The sequence below is a fragment of the Thunnus thynnus genome, chromosome 11 (assembly GCF_963924715.1).
Source record: "Thunnus thynnus chromosome 11, fThuThy2.1, whole genome shotgun sequence".
Taxonomy (NCBI): Eukaryota; Metazoa; Chordata; class Actinopteri; order Scombriformes; family Scombridae; genus Thunnus; species Thunnus thynnus.
In genome coordinates, this window is record NC_089527.1 from 151,943 (window position 1) to 175,942 (window position 24,000).

At 45.4% G+C, this 24,000-nt stretch overlaps 1 protein-coding gene across 9 annotated transcripts in view; it reads left to right on the forward strand.

Moving 5' to 3' along the window:
• si:dkey-230p4.1 (trichohyalin) overlaps positions 1-24,000 on the forward strand; it is a 50,173-nt gene that overhangs the window by 16,984 nt on the left and 9,189 nt on the right. For all 9 annotated transcript variants that reach the window (XM_067602701.1, XM_067602699.1, XM_067602704.1 and 6 more), the window contains 11 exons: positions 11,557-11,683; positions 12,058-12,198; positions 12,455-12,603; positions 13,767-13,916; positions 15,211-15,289; positions 15,957-16,034; positions 16,485-16,631; positions 18,482-18,591; positions 21,215-21,356; positions 21,435-21,628; positions 21,889-22,016. In XM_067602701.1, the coding sequence (XP_067458802.1) occupies positions 11,557-11,683; positions 12,058-12,198; positions 12,455-12,603; positions 13,767-13,916; positions 15,211-15,289; positions 15,957-16,034; positions 16,485-16,631; positions 18,482-18,591; positions 21,215-21,356; positions 21,435-21,628; positions 21,889-22,016 (1,445 nt within the window). The remainder of the gene's footprint in view (positions 1-11,556; positions 11,684-12,057; positions 12,199-12,454; positions 12,604-13,766; positions 13,917-15,210; positions 15,290-15,956; positions 16,035-16,484; positions 16,632-18,481; positions 18,592-21,214; positions 21,357-21,434; positions 21,629-21,888; positions 22,017-24,000) is intronic.

Genomic DNA, 24,000 nt, shown 5'->3' on the forward strand with positions numbered 1-24,000 from the left:
GAGTGAAGTTTCTACCTTCTTTTGCTGTTTTATGTTTCTATTTTTCTTTATTTTCTTTTTTCATACACTTGCTGACAGGTGTATCTGACTGTTGTTCAGGTGTAGTTTGTGGTAGCGTGGCTACCGGCTCGGTTGTGGTGGAGGGTGGTGCGGAGTTTGAGAAGCTGACACGCCGTCATGCAGTCAAACTTGTGCCGGCAGTGAACTGTTCAGTGGAGGAGGCCACCTTAGCGGTGGGAGAGGTGGTGGGTTGCGGCAGCGTGAAGTCTGCCTCCCGCATGAATGGAGCTATTGTTATCTTCCTTGATAGCACAGCCAAAGTTAGCGATGTGGTGGAAACAGGTGTAGTCATTCAAGACACCTTCACTCCTGTTCTCCCGCTGGTTAGTCCAGCTAGAAAGATAACCATCTCTAATGCTCCCCCGTTCATTAAAAATGAAATGTTAGCTAAAGAACTGGCACGGTACGGACAACTAGTCTCCCCGATAAAGATGGTTTCTCTGGGCTGCAGATCCCCGCTGCTCAAACATGTAGTGTGTCACCGTAGGCAGGTTTTCATTGTCCTGAAAGATAAAACTGACGATCTTAATCTGTCCTTTAACTTTAAAGTAGACGGGTTCAACTACATGGTTTTCGCCACGTCGGAGACCATGAAGTGTTTTGGTTGTGGTGTGGAGGGGCATTTAATCCGCTCCTGCCCGGAGAGAATGGGGGAGCAGCGGCGGGCTGCTGCCGGGGAGCCGGCTCCGGTCCCTGCCGGGGAGCCGCGGCCTCCGGCGCGGGTGCCGGCTCCGGCCCCTGCCGGGGAGCCGCGCCCTCCGGACCGGGTGCCTGCTCCGGTCCCTGCCGGGGAGCCGGCTCCGTCCCTGCCGGGGAGCCGCGGCCTCCGGGGCGGGTGCCGGCTCCGGTCCCTGCCGGGGACCTGGGCCTCGGTGGGCCTCCTGCAGGCAGTGCCCCCCCTGCATCTTCTGGCGGTGTGGAGCCAGCTGAGAGCAGTGATCAGCGACAGGGAAAGGATGAGCATCAGAGCAGTTCAGAAAACACAACCATTGAAACTGATAACAAAGAGAGTGAAAAAGTAAATGATAATCTGTCAGTGTGTGAGGACCTCATTGAAGACGAAGACATGTCTGATGATGATTTGTTAAAACTGTCACAAAAGAGGAAAAGTTCAGAGCCTGTCCAGAGTAGTGCAAAAGCCATCAAAGTCACCAAAGGGACAAAAACTGGAAAATCTTTAGCAGAGTCAGAAAGTGATTTGTCACTGACCCAGGAGGACCAGCAGAGCCGCTACTCTCCTGCTGGTATAAAGAGTTTTCTGCAGGGAACGAAGGGATCCAGGCTGGTGAAAGTAGAGGATCACTTTGCAGACCTGAAGCTGTTTGTAGAGTCAGCAAAGCCTCTGACAAAAAGATCAGGAAACTTTGGAGATGATGTTCTGACAGATCAGGAAATTTATCGTCTGAAGAAAGTGCTGCTTAAAGTAAAAGCACAAATCACTGCTGATGATGATGTTTAGACGAAGGTTCTTGTGTTTTTCTCTCTTCCTGTTATGTTTTCCTACTGTTATGTTTCTTTTAAGCTTCTCTCTCTCCATGTGTGAATTCAAAATAGGCACGTTAAACTTGAATGGAGCCAGGGATGATAGTAAAAGAGCTGCGTTCTTTAAGCTGATGGAGCTGAAGAACATAGATGTAATGCTGCTTCAGGAAACACACAGTAGTGCAGATAATGAAAGTGACTGGAGGAGAGGATGTAACGGGGAAGTCATCCTGAGCCATAAGTCCAGCTGTAGTGGAGGAGTGGGGATTGTCTTTTCCAGGAGCTTCTTGCCTTTTTCTTGTGAAGTTGAGGAAATTATTAAAGGCTGTTTATTGAAGGTCAAAGCTCAATTTGAAAATATTACCGTAGTTTTCGTCAACGTTTATGCACCAACCAAGGGGGTGGATAGACTAGCGGTACTAGATGTTTTATGTGACACTATCAGGAACTGCAGTAGTGATGAGTATTTGTTTTTAGGAGGTGATTTTAACTGTACTGAAAATCCAAAGCTGGATAGAAACCACCAAGAGCCTCATCCTGCTTCATCACGCAGGTTCAGACAGTTGACTGAAGCTCATGAGTTGTCAGATGTGTGGAGGATGTTTTATAAAAGTCACAGGCAGTACACCTGGAGTCACTCTAAAGACAATGTGTTATCTCTGGCCAGGCTGGACCGTCTGTATTCTTTTAAACATCACATGAACCTTTTTAAAAGTTGTCACATTAACCCAGTGGGCTTCTCTGATCACTGTCTGGTTTTTTGCTGTGTTTTTATAAAAAATGTGCGCTTACAGAGTGCTTACTGGCATTTTAACACTGCCCTGCTTCATAACAAGGCTTTTAGAGCAGCTTTTGAATGTTTTTGGTTTACCCACAGAAAATGTAAGTCTGACTTTGCCTGTGTTCAACAGTGGTGGGATTTTGGGAAATCACAGATTAAACAGCTGTGTCAGCAGTTCACTCGTAATGTCACTAGAGACATAACCAGATCTATGAGGGACCTGGAGACTCAGGTGGTAGAACTGCAGAGTTTAGCAGGTTCTACAGGAGATCGAGGGCTTTTAGATTCCCTCAAGTCTAAAAAGTCGGCTTTGGCCAACCTGCTGGGCATCGCAGCACAGGGAGCTCTGGTCAGGTCACGGTTCCTTGACATCACGCAGATGGACGCCCCCTCTCACTTCTTCTTTGGTCTGGAGAGGAAAAATGGACAGAGAAAGATTGTTCACTCTCTGCGATCCAGCAGCGGCTCTGCAATCTCAGATTCTTCTGAGATTAGGAAATTTGCAGTCAGATTTTATAAAGATCTGTATAAGAGTGAACTAACAAACAATCCAGATGTGTGCAGCAGCTTCTTCACCGGTCTTGCTCAGGTGGATGCTGGAGCCAATGCAAAGCTGGAGGCTCCGGTATCCATTAATGAACTGTATACTGCTCTGATGAGCTTACAGAGTGGAAGAGCTCCAGGTATAGACGGTCTTCCTGTTGGCTTCTATAAATCCTTCTGGTCCGTGTTGGGTGAAGACCTGTTGGAGGTTGTCACAAGCAGCCTGGAGAGAGGACGGCTGCCTCTGAGCTGCAGGAGGGCGGTCATCACTTTGCTGCCCAAGAAGGGAGACCTGCAGGAGCTGAAGAACTGGAGACCTGTTTCTCTGCTCTGCACGGACTACAAGATACTGTCCAAGGTCCTGGCCAGCAGACTCAGAGAGGTGATGGCTTCTGTCATCCACACTGATCAGACATACTGCGTGCCCGGCAGGCTGATAAGTGACAATGTCACTTTAATTCGGGATGTTTTGGAGGTCTCCAGCTCATTGGCTGTAGACACTGGTCTGATTTCAATAGACCAGGAAAAGGCTTTTGACCGAGTTGAACACCAGTATCTTTGGCAAACTTTAGCTGCTTTCGGGTTCAACCCTGGTTTCATAGCCAAGATCCAGGTTCTGTATAGTGACATTGCGAGTGTTGTGAAAATCAACGGAGGTCTGAGTGCTCCTTTCAGTGTCCAGAGGGGGGTCAGGCAGGGCTGCTCTCTGTCCGGCATGCTCTACTCTCTGGCCATCGAGCCTCTGCTCCACAAACTGAGGAATGATCTGACTGGTGTTTGTTTTCCTGACTGTGATGCCTCTTTTAAACTGTCGGCGTACGCTGATGATGTCATTGTCCTGGTTAACACACAGAGAGATATTGATGTGTTAGTGAACACTGTTAATCTGTTTGGTTGCATATCCTCTGCTAAAGTAAACTGGGGGAAGAGTGAGGCTGTCATGGTGGGGGATCGGCTGGTGGATCAACTCAGGTTACCTGGAGGTCTGGTCTGGAAAAAAGGAGGGCTAAAATACCTGGGAGTTTTTCTGGGCAATGAAATGTTCTTACAGAAAAACTGGGACAATGTCTTAGAAAAGGTCAAAGGTCGGCTCATGAAATGGAAATGGCTTCTACCTAAAATGTCCTACAGAGGTCGTGTTCTCGTGATTAACAATCTGGTCTCTTCTGCTCTGTGGCACCGGTTGGCCTGCGTTGATCCTCCAGCTTCTCTTTTATCACAGATCCAAAGGGTTTTGGTTGATTTTTTTTTGGGACAGGTTGCACTGGGTACCTCAGAGTGTGCTGTTTCTTCCTAAGGAGGAGGGTGGACAAGGTCTGGTCCATCTGGCCAGCAGGGGCGCTGCCTTCCGCCTTCAGTTCATTCAGAGACTGCTCACTGGGCCCACAGACCTGGTGTGGAGGACTTTATCCTGCTGCATCCTGCAGCGGTTTGGTGGTCTGGGACTGGGTTTGTCTCTGTTTCTAATGGACTCCAAGAGGTTGGACGCTTCGTCCCTGCCGGCCTTTTATAGAAGCGTCTTCTCAGTGTGGACTTTGCTGAGGAAGCAGAGGCAGGAGCAGGATGACTCTCTGTACTGGCTCCTACAGGAACCTGTACTGTTTGGAGGACTTTTGGATTGTCCCAGCTGGGGTGGACCTACTCTATCCAGACTCCTTCACACTGCAGGAGTTTCTACTCTGGGGCAGGTGGTGGAGCTGGCGGGACCTCGGTTGGATGATCCTGTTGGACTGGCTGCTCGGATGGGAGTGAGATCTACGCGAGTCATAAACCAGTTACTGAAACATTGGAAACAGAAGCTGACAGGACATCAATGCCTTCTGTTAACTGACTTTTGTGATGGTGCACTGCTGCCAAACTGTACGGACCCCTATCCCACCATTGGACTGTTTCCGGATTTCAAAAACTGTTCTGGTCCTTTACTTGAGCCTGTCGACCCTGTGGGAGCTTCTTTGGAGGACGCCTCAGGAAAGACGCTGTATAAGTTGATGGTTAAAACCTTGAACCAGAACAAACTGAATGGACGCAGTGACACCCCGTGGAGGACTTATCTGGACTTAGACCCTGACGTCAAACCAGCATGGAGGTCTTTGTATAAACCTCCTTTAACAAAGAAACATGCGGACCTGCAGTGGAGGATCCTACATGGCATTGTAGCAGTGAACTCCTTTATCTCTGTTATTAATGCTGCTGTGGAGGAGAAATGCCCCTTCTGCAGCCAAAGAGAGACGGTGTTTCACTGTTTCTCAGAGTGCTCTCGTCTGACGGCTCTGTTTGTGTTGTTGGAAACCATTTTTAGCAGATATGGAGAAATTTTTATGAAGCAGGTTTTTATTTGTGGTTTTAAATACACTCGCCAACAGAAGAACAAGTGTCAGATATTGAACTTTGTTTTGGGACAGGCAAAGATGGCGGTGTATGTGAGCCGCAGGAGGAAGGTGAAGGAAGAGCTGAATGTTGATGTGGTTCCTGTTTTGTCAGAATGGTGAAGTCCAGACTGCTGGTAGAGTTTAGTTTTTACAGAGCTGCTCATGACCTGGAGACTTTCCAGCTGATTTGGGGTTATGGGGGGGTGCTCTGCTCTGTAATAGATGGACAGTTGAGTTTTGGACATGTGCTGATGTAACTTTGATACCTGGTATGTGATTATATTATGTATGTGTTAATGTAGTGTATTACGTTTTTTTACAGTGTACATAGTGGATAATAAATGTTGAGTTTAAAAATCAAAAATCTCTCTCTCTCTGTCTCTCTTTCTCTCTCTCTGTCTCTCTCTCTCTCTGAGTGAATGGCGGAGTGAGTGGTGCGGAGAGCTGCAGATTGTGTTTCAGTGTGAGTGAAGTTTCTACCTTCTTTTGCTGTTTTATGTTTCTATTTTTCTTTATTTTCTTTTTTCATACAGTTGCTGACAGGTGTATCTGACTGTTGTTCAGGTGTAGTTTGTGGTAGCGTGGCTACCGGCTCGGTTGGGCAGCATGCCCGTGGTGGAGGGTGGTGCGGAGTTTGAGAAGCTGACACGCCGTCATGCAGTCAAACTTGTGCCGGCAGTGAACTGTTCAGTGGAGGAGGCCACCTTAGCGGTGGGAGAGGTGGTGGGTTGCGGCAGCGTGAAGTCTGCCTCCCGCATGAATGGAGCTATTGTTATCTTCCTTGATAGCACAGCCAAAGTTAGCGATGTGGTGGAAACAGGTGTAGTCATACAAGACACCTTCACTCCTTTTCTCCCGCTGGTTAGTCCAGCTAGAAAGATAACCATCTCTAATGCTCCCCCGTTCATTAAAAATGAAATGTTAGCTAAAGAACTGGCACGGTACGGACAACTAGTCTCCCCGATAAAGATGGTTTCTCTAGGCTGCAGATCCCCGCTGCTCAAACATGTAGTGTGTCACCGTAGGCAGGTTTTCATTGTCCTGAAAGATAAAACTGACGATCTTAATCTGTCCTTTAACTTTAAAGTAGACGGGTTCAACTACATGGTTTTCGCCACGTCGGAGACCATGAAGTGTTTTGGTTGTGGTGTGGAGGGGCATTTAATCCGCTCCTGCCCGGAGAGAATGGGGGAGCAGCGGCGGGCTGCTGCCGGGGAGCCGCGGCCTCCGGGGCGGGTGCCGGCTGCGGCCCCTGCCGGGGAGCCGCGCCCTCCGGACCGGGTGCCTGCTCCGGTCCCTGCCGGGGAGCTGCGGCCTCCGGGCCGGTTGCCGGCTCCGGTCCCTGCCGGGGAGCCGCGGCCTCCGGGGCGGGTGCCGGCTCCGGTCCCTGCCGGGGACCTGGGCCTCGGTGGGCCTCCTGCAGGCAGTGCCCCCCCTGCATCTTCTGGCGGTGAGGAGTCAGCTGAGAGCAGTGATCAGCGACAGGGAAAGGATGAGCATCAGAGCAGTTCAGAAAACACAACCATTGAAACTGATAACAAAGAGAGTGAAAAAGTAAATGATAACCTGTCAGTGTGTGAGGACCTCATTGAAGACGAAGACATGTCTGATGATGATTTGTTAAAACTGTCACAAAAGAGGAAAAGTTCAGAGCCTGTCCAGAGTAGTGCAAAAGCCATCAAAGTCACTAAAGGGACAAAAACTGGAAAATCTTTAGCAGAGTCAGAAAGTGATTTGTCAGTGACCCAGGAGGACCAGCAGAGCCGCTACTCTCCTGCTGGTATAAAGAGTTTTCTGCAGGGAACGAAGGGATCCAGGCTGGTGAAAGTAGAGGATCACTTTGCAGACCTGAAGCTGTTTGTAGAGTCAGCGAAGCCTCTGACAAAAAGATCAGGAAACTTTGGAGATGATGTTCTGACAGATCAGGAAATTTATCGTCTGAAGAAAGTGCTGCTTAAAGTAAAAGCACAAATCACTGCTGATGATGATGTTTAGACGAAGGTTCTTGTGTTTTTCTCTCTTCCTGTTATGTTTTCCTACTGTTATGTTTCTTTTAAGCTTCTCTCTCTCCATGTGTGATTTCAAAATAGGCACTTTAAACTTGAATGGAGCCAGGGATGATAGCAAAAGAGCTGCGTTCTTTAAGCTGATGGAGCTGAAGAACATAGATGTAATGCTGCTTCAGGAAACACACAGTAGTGCAGATAATGAAAGTGACTGGAGGAGAGGATGTAACGGGGAAGTCATCCTGAGCCATAAGTCCAGCTGTAGTGGAGGAGTGGGGATTGTCTTTTCCAGGAGCCTCTTGCCTTTTTCTTGTGAAGTTGAGGAAATTATTAAAGGCTGTTTATTGAAGGTCAAAGCTCACTTTGAAAATATTACTGTAGTTTTCATCAATGTTTATGCACCAACCAAGGGGGTGGATAGACTAGCGGTACTAGATGTTTTATGTGACACTATCAGGAACTGCAGTAGTGATGAGTATTTGTTTTTAGGAGGTGATTTTAACTGTACTGAAAATCCACAGCTGGATAGAAACAACCAAGAGCCTCATCCTGCTTCATCACGCAGGTTCAGACAGTTGACTGAAGCTCATGAGTTGTCAGATGTGTGGAGGATGTTTTATAAAAGTCACAGGCAGTACACCTGGAGTCACTCTAAAGACAATGTGTTATCTCTGGCCAGGCTGGACCGTCTGTATTCTTTTAAACATCACATGAACCTTTTTAAAAGTTGTCACATTAACCCAGTGGGCTTCTCTGATCACTGTCTGGTTTTTTGCTGAGTTTTTATAAAAAATGTGCGCTTACAGAGTGCTTACTGGCATTTTAACACTGCCCTGCTTCATGACAAGGCTTTTAGAGCAGCTTTTGAATGTTTTTGGTTTACCCACAGAAAATGTAAGTCTGACTTTGCCTGTGTTCAACAGTGGTGGGATTTTGGGAAATTACAGATTAAACAGCTGTGTCAGCAGTTCACTCGTAATGTCACTAGAGACATAACCAGATCTATGAGGGACCTGGAGACTCAGGTGGTAGAACTGCAGAGTTTAGCAGGTTCTACAGGAGATCGAGGGCTTTTAGATTCCCTCAAGTCTAAAAAGTCGGCTTTGGCCAACCTGCTGGGCATCGCAGCACAGGGAGCTCTGGTCAGGTCACGGTTCCTCGACATCACGCAGATGGACGCCCCCCTCTCACTTCTTCTTTGGTCTGGAGAGGAAAAATGGACAGAGAAAGATTGTTCACTCTCTGCGATCCAGCAGCGGCTCTGCAATCTCAGATTCTTCTGAGATTAGGAAATTTGCAGTCAGATTTTATAAAGATCTGTATAAGAGTGAACTAACAGACAATCCAGATGTGTGCAGCAGCTTCTTCACCGGTCTTCCACAGATGGATGCTGGAGCCAATGCAAAGCTGGAGGCTCCGGTATCCATTAATGAACTGTATACTGCTCTGATGAGCTTACAGAGTGGAAGAGCTCCAGGTATAGACGGTCTTCCTGTTGGCTTCTATAAATCCTTCTGGTCCGTGTTGGGCGAAGACCTGTTGGAGGTTGTCACAAGCAGCCTGGAGAGAGGACGGCTGCCTCTGAGCTGCAGGAGGGTGGTCATCACTCTGCTGCCCAAGAAGGGAGACCTGCAGGAGCTGAAGAACTGGAGACCTGTTTCTCTGCTCTGCACGGACTACAAGATACTGTCCAAGGTCCTGGCCAGCAGACTCAGAGAGGTGATGGCTTCTGTCATCCACACTGATCAGACATACTGCGTGCCCGGCAGGCTGATAAGTGACAATGTCACTTTAATTCGGGATGTTTTGGAGGTCTCCAGCTCATTGGCTGTAGACACTGGTCTGATTTCAATAGACCAGGAAAAGGCTTTTGACCGAGTTGAACACCAGTATCTTTGGCAAACTTTAGCTGCTTTCGGGTTCAACCCTGGTTTCATAGCCAAGATCCAGGTTCTGTATAGTGACATTGCGAGTGTTGTGAAAATCAACGGAGGTCTGAGTGCTCCTTTCAGTGTCCAGAGGGGGGTCAGGCAGGGCTGCTCTCTGTCCGGCATGCTCTACTCTCTGGCCATCGAGCCTCTGCTCCACAAACTGAGGAATGATCTGACTGGTGTTTGTTTTCCTGACTGTGATGCCTCTTTTAAACTGTCGGCGTACGCTGATGATGTCATTGTCCTGGTCAACACACAGAGAGATATTGATGTGCTAGTGAACACTGTTAATCTGTTTGGTTGCATATCCTCTGCTAAAGTAAACTGGGGGAAGAGTGAGGCTGTCATGGCGGGGGATCGGCTGGTGGATCAACTCAGGTTACCTGGAGGTCTGGTCTGGAAAAAAGGAGGGCTAAAATACCTGGGAGTTTTTCTGGGCAATGAAATGTTCTTACAGAAAAACTGGGACAATGTCTTAGAAAAGGTCAAAGGTCGGCTCATGAAATGGAAATGGCTTCTACCTAAAATGTCCTACAGAGGTCGTGTTCTCGTGATTAACAATCTGGTCTCTTCTGCTCTGTGGCACCGGTTGGCCTGCGTTGATCCTCCAGCTTCTCTTTTATCACAGATCCAAAGGGTTTTGGTTGATTTTTTTTTGGGACAGGTTGCACTGGGTACCTCAGAGTGTGCTGTTTCTTCCTAAGGAGGAGGGTGGACAAGGTCTGGTCCATCTGGCCAGCAGGGGCGCTGCCTTCCGCCTTCAGTTCATTCAGAGACTGCTCACTGGGCCCACAGACCTGGTGTGGAGGACTTTATCCTGCTGCATCCTGCAGCGGTTTGGTGGTCTGGGACTGGGTTTGTCTCTGTTTCTAATGGACTCCAAGAGGTTGGACGCTTCGTCCCTGCCGGCCTTTTATAGAAGCGTCTTCTCAGTGTGGACTTTGCTGAGGAAGCAGAGGCAGGAGCAGGATGACTCTCTGTACTGGCTCCTACAGGAACCTGTACTGTTTGGAGGACTTTTGGATTGTCCCAGCTGGGGTGGACCTACTCTATCCAGACTCCTTCACACTGCAGGAGTTTCTACTCTGGGGCAGGTGGTGGAGCTGGCGGGACCTCGGTTGGATGATCCTGTTGGACTGGCTGCTTGGCTGGGAGTGAGATCTACGCGAGTTATAAACCAGTTACTGAAACATTGGAAACAGAAGCTGACAGGACATCAATGCCTTCTGTTAACTGACTTTTGTGATGGCGCGCTGCTGCCAAACTGTACGGACCCCTATCCCACCATTGGACTGTTTCCGGATTTCAAAAACTGTTCCGGTCCTTTACTTGAGCCTGTTGACCCTGTGGGAGCTTCTTTGGAGGACGCCTCAGGAAAGACGCTGTATAAGTTGATGGTTAAAACCTTGAACCAGAACAAACTGAATGGACGCAGTGACACCCCGTGGAGGACTTATCTGGACTTAGACCCTGACGTCAAACCTGCATGGAGGTCTTTGTATAAACCTCCTTTAACAAAGAAACATGCGGACCTGCAGTGGAGGATCCTACATGGCATTGTAGCAGTGAACTCCTTTATCTCTGTTATTAATGCTGCTGTGGAGGAGAAATGCCCCTTCTGCAGCCAAAGAGAGACGGTGTTTCACTGTTTCTCAGAGTGCTCTCGTCTGACGGCTCTGTTTGTGTTGTTGGAAACCATTTTTAGCAGATATGGAGAAATTTTTATGAAGCAGGTTTTTATTTGTGGTTTTAAATACACTCGCCAACAGAAGAACAAGTGTCAGATATTGAACTTTGTTTTGGGACAGGCAAAGATGGCGGTGTATGTGAGCCGCAGGAGGAAGGTGGAGGAAGAGCTGAATGTTGATGTGGTTCCTGTTTTTGTCAGAATGGTGAAGTCCAGACTACTGGTAGAGTTTAGTTTTTACAGAGCTGCTCATGACCTGGAGACTTTCCAGCTGATTTGGGGTTATGGGGGGGTGCTCTGCTCTGTAATAGATGGACAGTTGAGTTTTGGACATGTGCTGATGTAACTTTGATACCTGGTATGTGATTATATTATGTATGTGTTAATGTAGTGTATTACGTTTTTTTACAGTGTACATAGTGGATAATAAATGTTGAGTTTAAAAATCAAATCTCTCTCTCTCTCTGTCTCTCTCTGTCTCTCTCTCTCTCTCTCTCTCTCTCTCTCTGTCTCTCTCTCTGTCTTTCTCTGTCTCTCTCTCTCTCTCTCTGTCTCTCTCTGTCTGTCTCTCTCTCTCTCTCTCTCTCTCTCTCTCTGTCTCTCTGTCTTTCTCTCTCTCTCTGTCTCTCTCTGTCTCTCTCTGTCTCTCTCTCTCTCTCTCTCTCTCTCTCTCTCTCTCTCTCTCTCTGTCTCTCAGGATTGCGGAGCTCTCTCGCTCGCTGCAGGCTGAGGAAAGTCATCGGGAGGAGAGAGAGAGAGCGGTAGAGAGACATAAAGAAACAGAGAGGAGTCTGCAGTCTGTCAGTGAGGCTGTGATCAAACTGGTGAGTCTGAAACTGGTTCATCTCTGGATTTCACAGACTGTCAGACTGTAAAGACAGTTACAACTTAAAATATTCTTCATTAAAGGACCACTTGTGTCTTATTTTCATTGTGTTTCCATCAGTTCTATCAGTAATAACAATGTCAGGAGCAGATCTGAGCAACCTAACCCTTTCAGGCCTTTAAATGACATCATCACTGTTTACTCCAGCTGGGCTCACGTTCCCGCCGACAGTTTCGTCTTTAAGTTTATTCACTCAAACCGGCTCTAATGTCTCTCAGGACACCAGTCCGGTTATCACTCACACTTCCACAGAGTCACGCAGCTGACAGAGCGGGAGGTCAGAGGTCATCGTGTTGTGTGTTTTGTCTTCAGTCCAGAGTCCTGAGGAGCGGCGGCGGCGGTCGGTCGCCGTGCGTCCCGTCAGACGGCGTCCTCAGGCTGGATCTGTCCTCTCTGCTGTCCGTCCTGTCTCAGACTGAGAGCGCCCTGCAGTGGAGACACGAGGAACTGCAGGTCAGTCTCACAGAGACAAACACTCTACTGCTGAAGGTCAGAGGTCATGGAGATGTTGTTGAATCTGTGTGTGTGTGTGTGTGTGTGTGTGTGTGTGTGTGTGTTGGTGGTCCAGGTGTCCCTCATGTTGTGGTCTGGTCCCCTTAACGTGAATCATTAATTTTAGGGTGTAGACTTGGTTTAAAGTTGCGGTGAGTGTAAATCAGTAGAATGTCTCTTGAAGTGCTGCAAACACAACTGTGTGCCTTTATGTCAGGGGGCGGAGCTCTCTGTGCGGCGGCTTGGCGAGGAGAAAACGGCTCTGCAGCTCAAACTGAGACAGCTGGAGGACGACAACCAGCAGCTGCACACACACACACAACACACACAGACGGAGCTCACACACACTCTGGAAATACTGAGCAGGTACACACACACACACACAACACACACACACACACTGGAAATACTGAGCAGGTACACACACACACACACACACACACACACACACACACACACACACTCTGGAAATACTGAGCAGGTACACACACACACACACACAACACACACACACACACTGGAAATACTGAGCAGGTACACACACACACACACACACACACTCTGGAAATACTGAGCAGGTACACACACACACACACACACACACACACACACACACATTGAATTCTTGGCTACAACTTGAAAGGATCATTTTCATGAAGTATTTGTGTGACATCACGTTACGTTTATCATTTATTTATTAGTCACATGATGTCATATTATGATGTCATCATCTCAGTGCTACTAAACGTTAACCTTTGACCTGCCAGCAGGTTTCATATCACTCATAAAATATATTATTAAAGGACCAGAAAAGTTTTTTAACTTCTTCCTTTTTGAATTAACTGGGATTTTGATATATATTTATTTTATTTTATTTATTTTTTTAATTGTATATTTATATTTTTTGTTTTATTTATATTTATTTTTTATATATATTTATATGTATGTTTGAACTGAGTGATGGATATTATATATATATATATATTATATCCGCCACTTTCTTGTTAGAATGAGAAACTTGTGATGGAAGATACTTTCTGATCCCAATCATGAAATAAAATCTAATCAATCCATATTTTAACATACTGAAGGTAAAACAAAATACTGATTATAACAAAATACTGATTATAACAAGAAAAGTCTTAACGAGACACCTTCTTTTATAAAATAACAACATTCTTGGTATAGCGTTCATGTAAAAACTGAATAATTTAGTTAATTTGGTTTCTACTAATAAGAAAATAAATCAATCACACAAAAAATATCTGAACGAATGTCTGTTGCCGTGGTGACAGCAACACGAGTCATTGTACCGCTGTAGCAGTTACACACCAGATTACATCATCACAGCCTGTAAATGTGTCTTTAAATGATCTGAACTTTGTATTTTAGTGAACAAACAGAAGTCAGCTGCCAAACATTTTAATCTCATTTTCTTCAGATAATTAAAATGTCTGCAGTTTTATTTAATAATTGGTTTGAATGAATGATTAAATCTATAAATGAGGTGAAATGTGTGTGTTTGTCAGCGAGCGTGAGGCGGCGTCCTCTCTGCGTCTGCAGGTGGAGGAGGTGCAGAGGAGGGAGGAGGAGGTGCAGAGAGAGAACGACAGACTGAAGAGAGAGAGAGACAGACAGGAGGAGAGGAGCCGACAGCTGGAGACAGAGACGCACAGACGGTACTATCTGATAAAACTGAATTACTGTCATTTTTATATGCAAACAAATGCATATTATTATTATTTCTAATAATAATAATATTTATTTATAGAACACTTTTTAAATCCACATTACAAAGTGTTAAAGGACGAGTTCATAGTTCATCAGGTCAGTCATTAAACCAGCAGTCAGTGTGTTTCTTGCTGTAATCATTCCTCCTGTTCATACTGACCATTAGAAGATCCCTTCATAATGACCTTACAATGGAAGTGATGAAAGTTTATCTGAAGCTAATATGAAGCTTCAGCGTCCAAATGAGTCAAATCAAGTAGATATCTTTCAACGTTACAGTCTTTTTAGTGCCAAAGTTCCTCTTTTTGTTACTATACTTCCACCTGCAGCTCAACAGGGAAACACTGTCCGAGGAAACACAAAGAGGGAATTTGATGCTAAAAAGACTGTAAATGTGTCAGATATCCACTTGATATGACTAACTCAGACTGCTGAAGCTGAATAGAAGCTTCACACAGACTTTTAAATGACTGTGTGGACACACTGTGGATTTTATCCTCCATCACTTCCATTAAAGCACATTTGAAGGATCTTTTAATATCCAGTATGAACAGGAGGAATGATTACAGACACCTGACTGCTGGTTTAACACACTGGGAACACTGGGAACACTGGGAACTGTCCTTTAATAAGGGTAGCAAAATAAGACAGACGAGATAAAGCAGGAAGAGAAGCCAGTTTACAAAACCTTATAATCCTTGTGAAGCATACTGGGAGCCTCTGAAGCATACTGGGAGCCTCTGAAGCATACTGGGAGCCTCTGAAGCATACTGGGAGCCTCTGAGACGAGGCTGAAGCATACTGGGAGCGGCTGAGACGAGGCTGAAGCATACTGGGAGCCTCTGAGACGAGGCTGAAACATACTGGGAGCCTCTGAGACGAGGCTGAAGCATACTGGGAGCCTCTGAGACGAGGCTGAAACATACTGGGAGCCTCTGAGACGAGGCTGAAACATACTGGGAGCCTCTGAAGCATACTGGGAGCCTCTGAGACGAGGCTGAAGCATACTGGGAGCCTCTGAAGCATACTGGGAGCCTCTGAAGCATACTGGGAGCCTCTGAGACGAGGCTGAAGCATACTGGGAGCCTCTGAAGCATACTGGGAGCTTGGGTTTGGGTTAGAAGTTCAGCAGCTGAGTTTGGTTGACGGCAGGTGTTGCTGATGCTTTTGTCTGTATTACAGCAGCTGTTATTCAGACTTATTGATGAACACGTCTGTCTCATTGAACTGGTTTTGTTTCAGCGTTGAGACGGAGCTGCTGGAGAACGTCCAGCTGACAGAGAGAGAAACGCTCCACCTGCTGGAGATTCACACTCTGAAGGTGAGTTACAGTATTCTGCTTCATTCTCCTGTCAAATAAATTTACCTAAAACAGAATCTGTCTCTCTGTCGTCCTCCTGTCTGTCTCTGCTGCTGGCGTCTCTCTGTCGTCCTCCTGTCTGTCTCTGCTGCTGGCGTCTCTCTGTCGTCCTCCTGTCTGTCTCTGCTGCTGGTGTCCTCCTGTCTGTCTCTGCTGCTGGTGTCTCTCTGTCGTCCTCCTGTCTGTCTCTGCTGCTGGTGTCTCTCTGTCGTCCTCCTGTCTGTCTCTGCTGCTGGTGTCTCTCTGTCGTCCTCCTGTCTGTCTCTGCTGCTGGTGTCTTCCTGTCGTCTTCCTGTCTGTCTCTGCTGCTGTCGTCTCTCTGTCGTCCTCCTGTCTGTCTCTGCTGCTGGCGTCTCTCTGTCTGTCTCTGCTGCTGGCGTCTCTCTGTCTGTCTCTGCTGCTGGCGTCTCTCTGTCTGTCTCTGCTGCTGGCGTCTCTCTGTCTGTCTCTGCTGCTGGCGTCTTCCTGTCGTCCTCCTGTCTGTCTCTGCTGCTGGCGTCTCTCTGTCTGTCTCTGCTGCTGGCGTCTTCCTGTCGTCCTCCTGTCTGTCTCTGCTGCTGGCGTCTCTCTGTCTGTCTCTGCTGCTGGCGTCTCTCTGTCTGTCTCTGCTGCTGGCGTCTTCCTGCAGGCGGCGCTGGAGAGAGAGCAGCTGGACCGCCGGCGAGCAGAAGAGGAAGCTGCTGACGCCAGACACGCCCTGCAGAAGGTACGTGTTTAAACTGAAGACGATCTGAACTGAATGAGTCAAAGCTTTCAGCCACGTCTCACACTCTTCTTCAAGCCTCAGAGACACATTAAACTCCCAGCTGAGGATCAATAAACTACCAGCTGAGGATCAATAAACTACCAGCTGAGGATCAATAAACTCCCAGCTGAGGATCAATAAACTACCAGCTGAGGATCAATAAACTACAAGCTGAGGATCAATAAACTACCAGCTGAGGATCAATAAACTACCAGCTGAGGATCGTTAAACTACCAGCTGAGGATCATTAAACTACAAGCTGAGGATCAATAAACTCCCAGCTGAGGATCATTAAACTACCAGCTGTTTCTAAATTACATTAAACAGCTTTGACTGTATATATTTTCTCTATGATGATGTCATCACATACGTATGATTACATGTCTCTGATAACAGTCTCCCTCCTCTCAGTCCAGGGAGTGTGTGCTGCATCTCTCGTCCTCTGAGTGTTTGCTGAAGCGGGAGGTGGAGGAGGGCCGGGACGCTCTGGACAAAATGGCCGCCTTGAGCTCGGCTGTGGCCTCAGACAAGAGAGAGCTGAACAAACAGCTGCTGCAGGTGTGACAGCTTTCTTTACCTTCTGTCTCTAGAGACAATTTCACACATGAACTCTGGAAAATGTCCAGACATCTTCCGGAGTTGCCCTTTCACACATGTAGCACCCAGCAGGAGATTGTCTGTCAGACGCGTTCGCACCTACTGGAAATACTCTGTTTGCTTCAGGCGAGGGAGTGGGGTTAGAGCTGCAGGAGGGCAGCGGGAGGGCTTCAGGAGGGCTTCAGGAGGGCCACAGGAGGGCTACAGGAGGGTCGCAGGAGGGCTTCAGGAGGGCTACAGGAGGGTCGCAGGAGGGCTTCAGGAGGGCTACAGGAGGGCTACAGGAGGGCAGCAAGAGGGCCGCAAGAGGGCAGCAGGAGGGCTTCAGGAGGGCCGCAGGAGGGCAGCAGGAGGGTCGCAGGAGGGCTTCAGGAGGGCTACAGGAGGGCTACAGGAGGGCGGCAGGAGGGCTGCAGGAGGGCCTCAGGAGGGCCGCAGGAGGACCGCAGGAGGGCCACAGGAGGGCCTCAGGAGGGCTTCAGGAGGGCCGCAGGAGGACCGCAGGAGGACCGCAGGAGGGCCACAGGAGGGCCTCAGGAGGGCTTCAGGAGGGCCACAGGAGGGCCGCTGGAGGGCCGCAGGAGGGCCGCTGGAGGGCAGCAGGAGGGCTTCAGGAGGGCCGCAGGAGGGCAGCAGGAGGGTCGCAGGAGGGCTTCAGGAGGGCTACAGGAGGGCAGCAAGAGGGCCGCAAGAGGGCCGCAGGAGGGCAGCAAGAGGGCCGCTGGAGGGCCGCAGGAGGGCCGCTGGAGGGCTTCAGGAGGGCTACAGGAGGGCAGCAAGAGGGCCGCAAGAGGGCCGCAGGAGGGCAGCAAGAGGGCCGCAGGAGGGCCGCTGGAGGGCCGCAGGAGGGCCGCTGGAGGGCAGCAGGAGGGCAGCAGGAGGGCTTCAGGAGGGCCGCAGGAGGGCAGCAGGAGGGTCGCAGGAGGGCTTCAGGAGGGCTTCAGGAGGGCTTCAGGAGGGCTACAGGAGGGCTACAGGAGGGCGGCAGGAGGGCTGCAGGAGGGCCTCAGGAGGGCCGCAGGAGGACCGCAGGAGGGCCACAGGAGGGCCTCAGGAGGGCTTCAGGAGGGCCGCAGGAGGACCGCAGGAGGACCGCAGGAGGACCGCAGGAGGGCCACAGGAGGGCCTCAGGAGGGCTTCAGGAGGGCCACAGGAGGGCCTCAGGAGGGCAGCAGGAGGGCCGCAGGAGGGCCTCAGGAGGGCAGCAGGAGGGCCGCAGGAGGGTCGCTGGAGGGTCGCTGGAGGGCCGCAGGAGGGCCGCAGGAGGGCCGCTGGAGGGCTGCAGGAGGGCCGCAGGAGGGCCGCAGGAGGGTCGCTGGAGGGCCGCTGGAGGGCTGCAGGAGGGCCGCAGGAGGGTCGCTGGAGGGCTGCAGGAGGAGGTCTGCAGGAGGGCCGCAGGAGGGCCGCTGGAGGGCTGCAGGAGGAGGGCTGCAGGAGGGTCGCTGGAGGGCCGCAGGAGGAGGGCTGCAGGAGGGCAGCAAGAGGGCTGCAGGAGGGCCGCAGGAGGGTCGCTGGAGGGCTACAGGAGGGCTACAGGAGGGCGGCAGGAGAAATTACAACATTCCTTTACAAACATATAGCCCATAAATTGAACATTGTACATCTTCCTTCACAAATGAACATTTTTTCTCTCGCGCTGTGAATTCTACGGATGATGACCTGTATTCACACAGCGAGCCGGCAGGTTAAAGTCCGTTTGATGTCTGATGCGACTGACTCGGTCATTTGTAATGTCTGGATAATGTCTGGATTGCAGTGCATGTGTGAAAAGGGCGTATCAGTGAGGCTGCCTGACCTGTGTGTGTTTCCAGGTGGAGTGTGAGCTGGCAGACAGCCAATCACAGATGCAGGCTCTGAGGTCAGAGGTTAGCTCTCTGCAAAGGGAAGTCCAAACCCTCAACATGGACTGCAGCCTGCTCAGGTGAGTTTGGTTTCCATGATTCAATATTTGTATCTTAATCCTGAATATAAACCTTTAATCCTGAATATAAACCTTTAATCCTGAATATAAACCTTTAATCCTGAAATTAAACCTTTAATCCTGAATATAAACCTTTAATCCTGAAATTAAACCTTTAATCCTGAATATAAACCTTTAATCCTGAATATAAACATTTAATCCTGAATATAAACCTTTAATCCTGAAATTAAACCTTTAATCCTGAATATAAACCTTTAATCCTGAAATTAAACCTTTAATCCTGAATATAAACCTTTAATCCTGAAATTAAACCTTTAATCCTGAAATTAAACCTTTAATCCTGAATATAAACCTTTAATCCTGAAATTAAACCTTTAATCCTGAATATAATCATTTAATCCTGAATATAAACCTTTAATCCTGAATATAAACCTTTAATCCTGAATATAATCATTTAATCCTGAATATAAATCATTTAATCCTGAATATAAACCTTTAATCCTAAATATAAATCATTTAATCCTGAATATAAACACTTTAATCCTGAATATAAACCTTTAATCCTGAATATAAACCTTTAATCCTGAATATAAACATTTAATCCTGAATATAAACCTTTAATCCTGAATATAAATCATTTAATCCTGAATATAAACACTTTAATCCTGAATATAAACCTTTAATCCTGAATATAAACCTTTAATCCTGAATATAAACCTTTAATCCTGAATATAAACCTTTAATCCTGAAATTAAATCTTTAATCCTGAATATAAACCTTTAATCCTGAATATAAACCTTTAATCCTGAATATAAACCTTTAATCCTGAAATTAAACCTTTAATCCTGAATATAAACCTTTAATCCTGAATATAAACCTTTAATCCTGAAATTAAACCTTTAATCCTGAATATAAACATTTAATCCTGAATATAAACACTTTAATCCTGAATATAAACCTTTAATCCTGAATATAAACATTTAATCCTGAATATAAACACTTTAATCCTGAATATAAACCTTTAATCCTGAATATAAACCTTTAATCCTGAATATAAACCTTTAATCCTGAAATTAAACCTTTAATCCTGAATATAAACATTTAATCCTGAATATAAACACTTTAATCCTGAATATAAACCTTTAATCCTGAATATAAACCTTTAACCCTGAATATAAACCTTTAATCCTGAATATAAACATTTAATCCTGAATATAAACACTTTAATCCTGAATATAAACACTTTAATCCTGAATATAAACCTTTAATCCTGAATATAAACATTTAATCCTGAATATAAACCTTTAATCCTGAATATAAATCATTTAATCCTGAATATAAACACTTTAATCCTGAATATAAACCTTTAATCCTGAATATAAACCTTTAATCCTGAATATAAACCTTTAATCCTGAATATAAACATTTAATCCTGAATATAAACCTTTAATCCTGAATATAAACCTTTAATCCTGAAATTAAATCTTTAATCCTGAATATAAACCTTTAATCCTGAATATAAACCTTTAATCCTGAATATAAACCTTTAATCCTGAATATAAACCTTTAATCCTGAAATTAAACCTTTAATCCTGAATATAAACATTTAATCCTGAATATAAACACTTTAATCCTGAATATAAACCTTTAATCCTGAATATAAACCTTTAACCCTGAATATAAACCTTTAACCCTGAATATAGACATTTAATCCTGAATATAAACACTTTAATCCTGAATATAAACCTTTAATCCTGAATATAAACCTTTAATCCTGAATATAAACACTTTAATCCTGAATATAAACCTTTAATCCTGAATATAAATCATTTAATCCTGAATATAAACACTTTAATCCTGAATATAAACCTTTAATCCTGAATATAAATATTTAATCCTGAATATAATCATTTAATCCTGAATATAAACCTTTAATCCTGAATATAAACCTTTAATCCTGAATATAAATCATTTAATTCTGAATATAAATCTTTAATCCTGAATATAAACCTTTAATCCTGAATATAAACACTTTAATCCTGAATATAAACCTTTAATCCTGAATATAAATATTTAATCCTGAATATAATCATTTAATCCTGAATATAAACCTTTAATCCTGAATATAAACCTTTAATCCTGAATATAAATCATTTAATCCTGAATATAAATCTTTAATCCTGAATATAAACCTTTAATCCTGAATATAAACACTTTAATCCTGAATATAAACCTTTAATCCTGAATATAAATCATTTAATCCTGAATATAAATCTTTAATCCTGAATATAAGCCTTTAATCCTGAATATAAACCTTTAATCCTGAATATAAATCATTTAATCCTGAATATAAACCTTTAATCCTGAAATTAAACCTTTAATCCTGAATATAAACATTTAATCCTGAATATAAACACTTTAATCCTGAATATAAGCCTTTAATCCTGAATATAAACCTTTAATCCTGAATATAAATCCTTTAATCCTGAATATAAACACTTTAATCCTGAATATAAACCTTTAATCCTGAATATAAATATTTAATCCTGAATATAAACCTTTAATCCTGAATATAAACCTTTAATCCTGAATATAAACATTTAATCCTGATTCTGTTGTGTAGAACTCAGAGGGAGGTGGATGCCGGCGTTGTCCATCAGCTGAGAGAAGGAGCGCGAGAGATGGAGAGAATAATGGAGGAGAAGGAGAGAGAGTTGCTTTGCCTGACAGAGGAGAGAGAGAGAGATGCACGACAGCTGGAGGAGGTAAAGAGGAGTAAACCGCAGTCATGTGACACATGAATACATATACACCTGTATGACGTGTGTGTCCGTGGTCCTCAGCTGTCCTCCCAGCATGCATCGGGGTGCAGGGAGCTCAGGGAGGCGCAGGACCAGCTGCAACGGGCCGGGGAGGAAGCAAGGAGGAAGGAGCAACAGCAGGAGGAGAAGCAGAGAGAGAGCAGGAGGCTGCAGGAGGAGCAGGACAGTCTGCAGAGACACAGAGAGCAGCTGGAGGAGGAGCTGCAGGAGCTCAGGTAAACACGCACCTGGTCACATGATGTAGTCTAAGATACAGCGTTGTAAAAATAATCCCATGATTAGTTATTGATCAGTTAACTTGATCCAAAGTTGAGTAAATCAATATTTGCTGTGAGCAGCTTTGCCTTTAAACCAGCAGCAGCAGCTCTCAGTGTTTCAGGCGCTCGGCAGGTCGGACGTTCCTGCATCTCAGCTGCTTCTGTCTCTTCATCTAATCATCTAACATACTGTACTCTCTCTCTCTCTCTGTCCTCAGGTCTCTGTCGGTGTCTCTCCACCAGCAGCTCAGTCAGCAGCAGAGGCAGCTCTCACAGTCGGAGGTGGACAGATGTCAGCTGAACGTACATATTCACACTCTGCAGCAGGCCAAAGACACGCTACATGGTCAGTGTGTGTGTGATAATAAAATATGATATTGTGAAATATTAAAAACTGTCTGACTGCGTTGGGACTGGAAGGAACCCTAACCCTAACCCTGACCCTAACCCTGACCCTGACCCTAACCCTGACCCTGACCCTGACCCTGACCCTAACCCTGACCCTGACCCTGACCCTGACCCTAACCCTGACCCTGACCCTGACCCTGACCCTAACCCTGACCCTGACCCTGACCCTAACCCTGACCCTGACCCTGACCCCCTAACCCTGACCCTAACCCTAACCCTGACCCTAACCCTGACCCTGACCCTGACCCTAACCCTGACCCTGACCCTGACCCCCTAACCCCCTAACCCTGACCCTGACCCTAACCCTAACCCTAACCCTAACCCTAACACCCTAACCCTGACCCTGACCCTGACCCTGACCCTAACCCTAACCCTGACCCTGACCCTAACCCTGACCCTAACCCTGACCCTAACCCTAACCCTAACCCTAACACCCTAACCCTAACCCCCTAACCCTGACCCTGACCCTAACCCTAACCCTGACCCTGACCCTCTGAGGGTTGTGTTGTAGCTGCGTTATGACTCCACAGTGTTACAGGTGTAACTGTGGGAAACATTCAGTTTGCTGTCATCGAGGACAAATTAAACAAGCAAATGTTCACATTTGAAGAAGCTGGGAGCAGCCGAGCTTTCTTAAAAAAATCATCAGAATAGATATTTATAATTTTCCTTGTTGATTGAATAATCGATCAATCAAGTAATCATGTCTAGTTGAGTTCTTTAAGATGGAAAAGCCCTGCAAGTAAACCCTAAAGATCTGATACGTCTTTTCACAGAAAAGGTTCAATTACCTCGTTAAAATCCTTAAAACACGTCTCCTCCTCCTCTCTCACTGAAACATCCAGAATCTCATTTCAAGTTTTCCTGCTGGACACGAAGGTGTCTCAGTGTTGCACTGCAGTCGGGCTGCAACTAATGATTCATTTCATCATTTGTCATCAGTTCATTTGGTCGATTGATTGATCACTGTTTTCTAAAGATGACGTCCTCAAATGTCTGGTGCTGTCAAAGACATTCAGTTTACTGTCCAGACTAAAATATTCACATCTGACCAGCTGGAGTCAGAGAATATGATAGTATTTATAGTAGTAGTATCGTAGTATTACTATAATATGATAGTATTTATAGTAGTAGTATCGTAGTATTACTATAATATGATAGTATTTATAGTAGTAGTATCGTAGTATTACTATAATATGATAGTATTTATAGTAGCAGTATCGTAGTATTACTATAATATGATAGTATTTATAGTAGTAGTATCGTAGTATTACTATAATATGATAGTATTTATAGTAGCAGTATCGTAGTATTACTATAATATGATAGTATTTATAGTAGCAGTATCGTAGTATTACTATAGTATGATAGTATTTATAGTAGTAGTATTGTAGTATTACTATAATATGGTAGTATTTATACTATGTGTTACTATAATATGGTAGTATTTATACTATGTGTTACTATAATATGGTAGTATTTATGGTAGTTTTACTATAATATGGTAGTATTTATAGTAGTATTACTATAATATGGTAGTATTTATACTATGTGTTACTATAATATGGTAGTATTTATACTATGTGTTACTATAATATGGTAGTATTTATGGTAGTATTACTATAATATGGTAGTATTTATGGTAGTATTACTATAATATGGTAGTATTTATACTATGTGTTACTATAATATGGTAGTATTTATGGTAGTATTACTATAATATGGTCGTATTTATGGTAGTATTACTATAATATGGTAGTATTTATACTATGTGTTACTATAATATGATAGTATTTATAGTAGTATTACTATAATATGGTAGTATTTATAGTAGTATTACTATAATATGGTAGTATTTATACTATGTGTTACTATAATATGGTAGTATTTATGGTAGTTTTACTATAATGTGGTAGTATTTA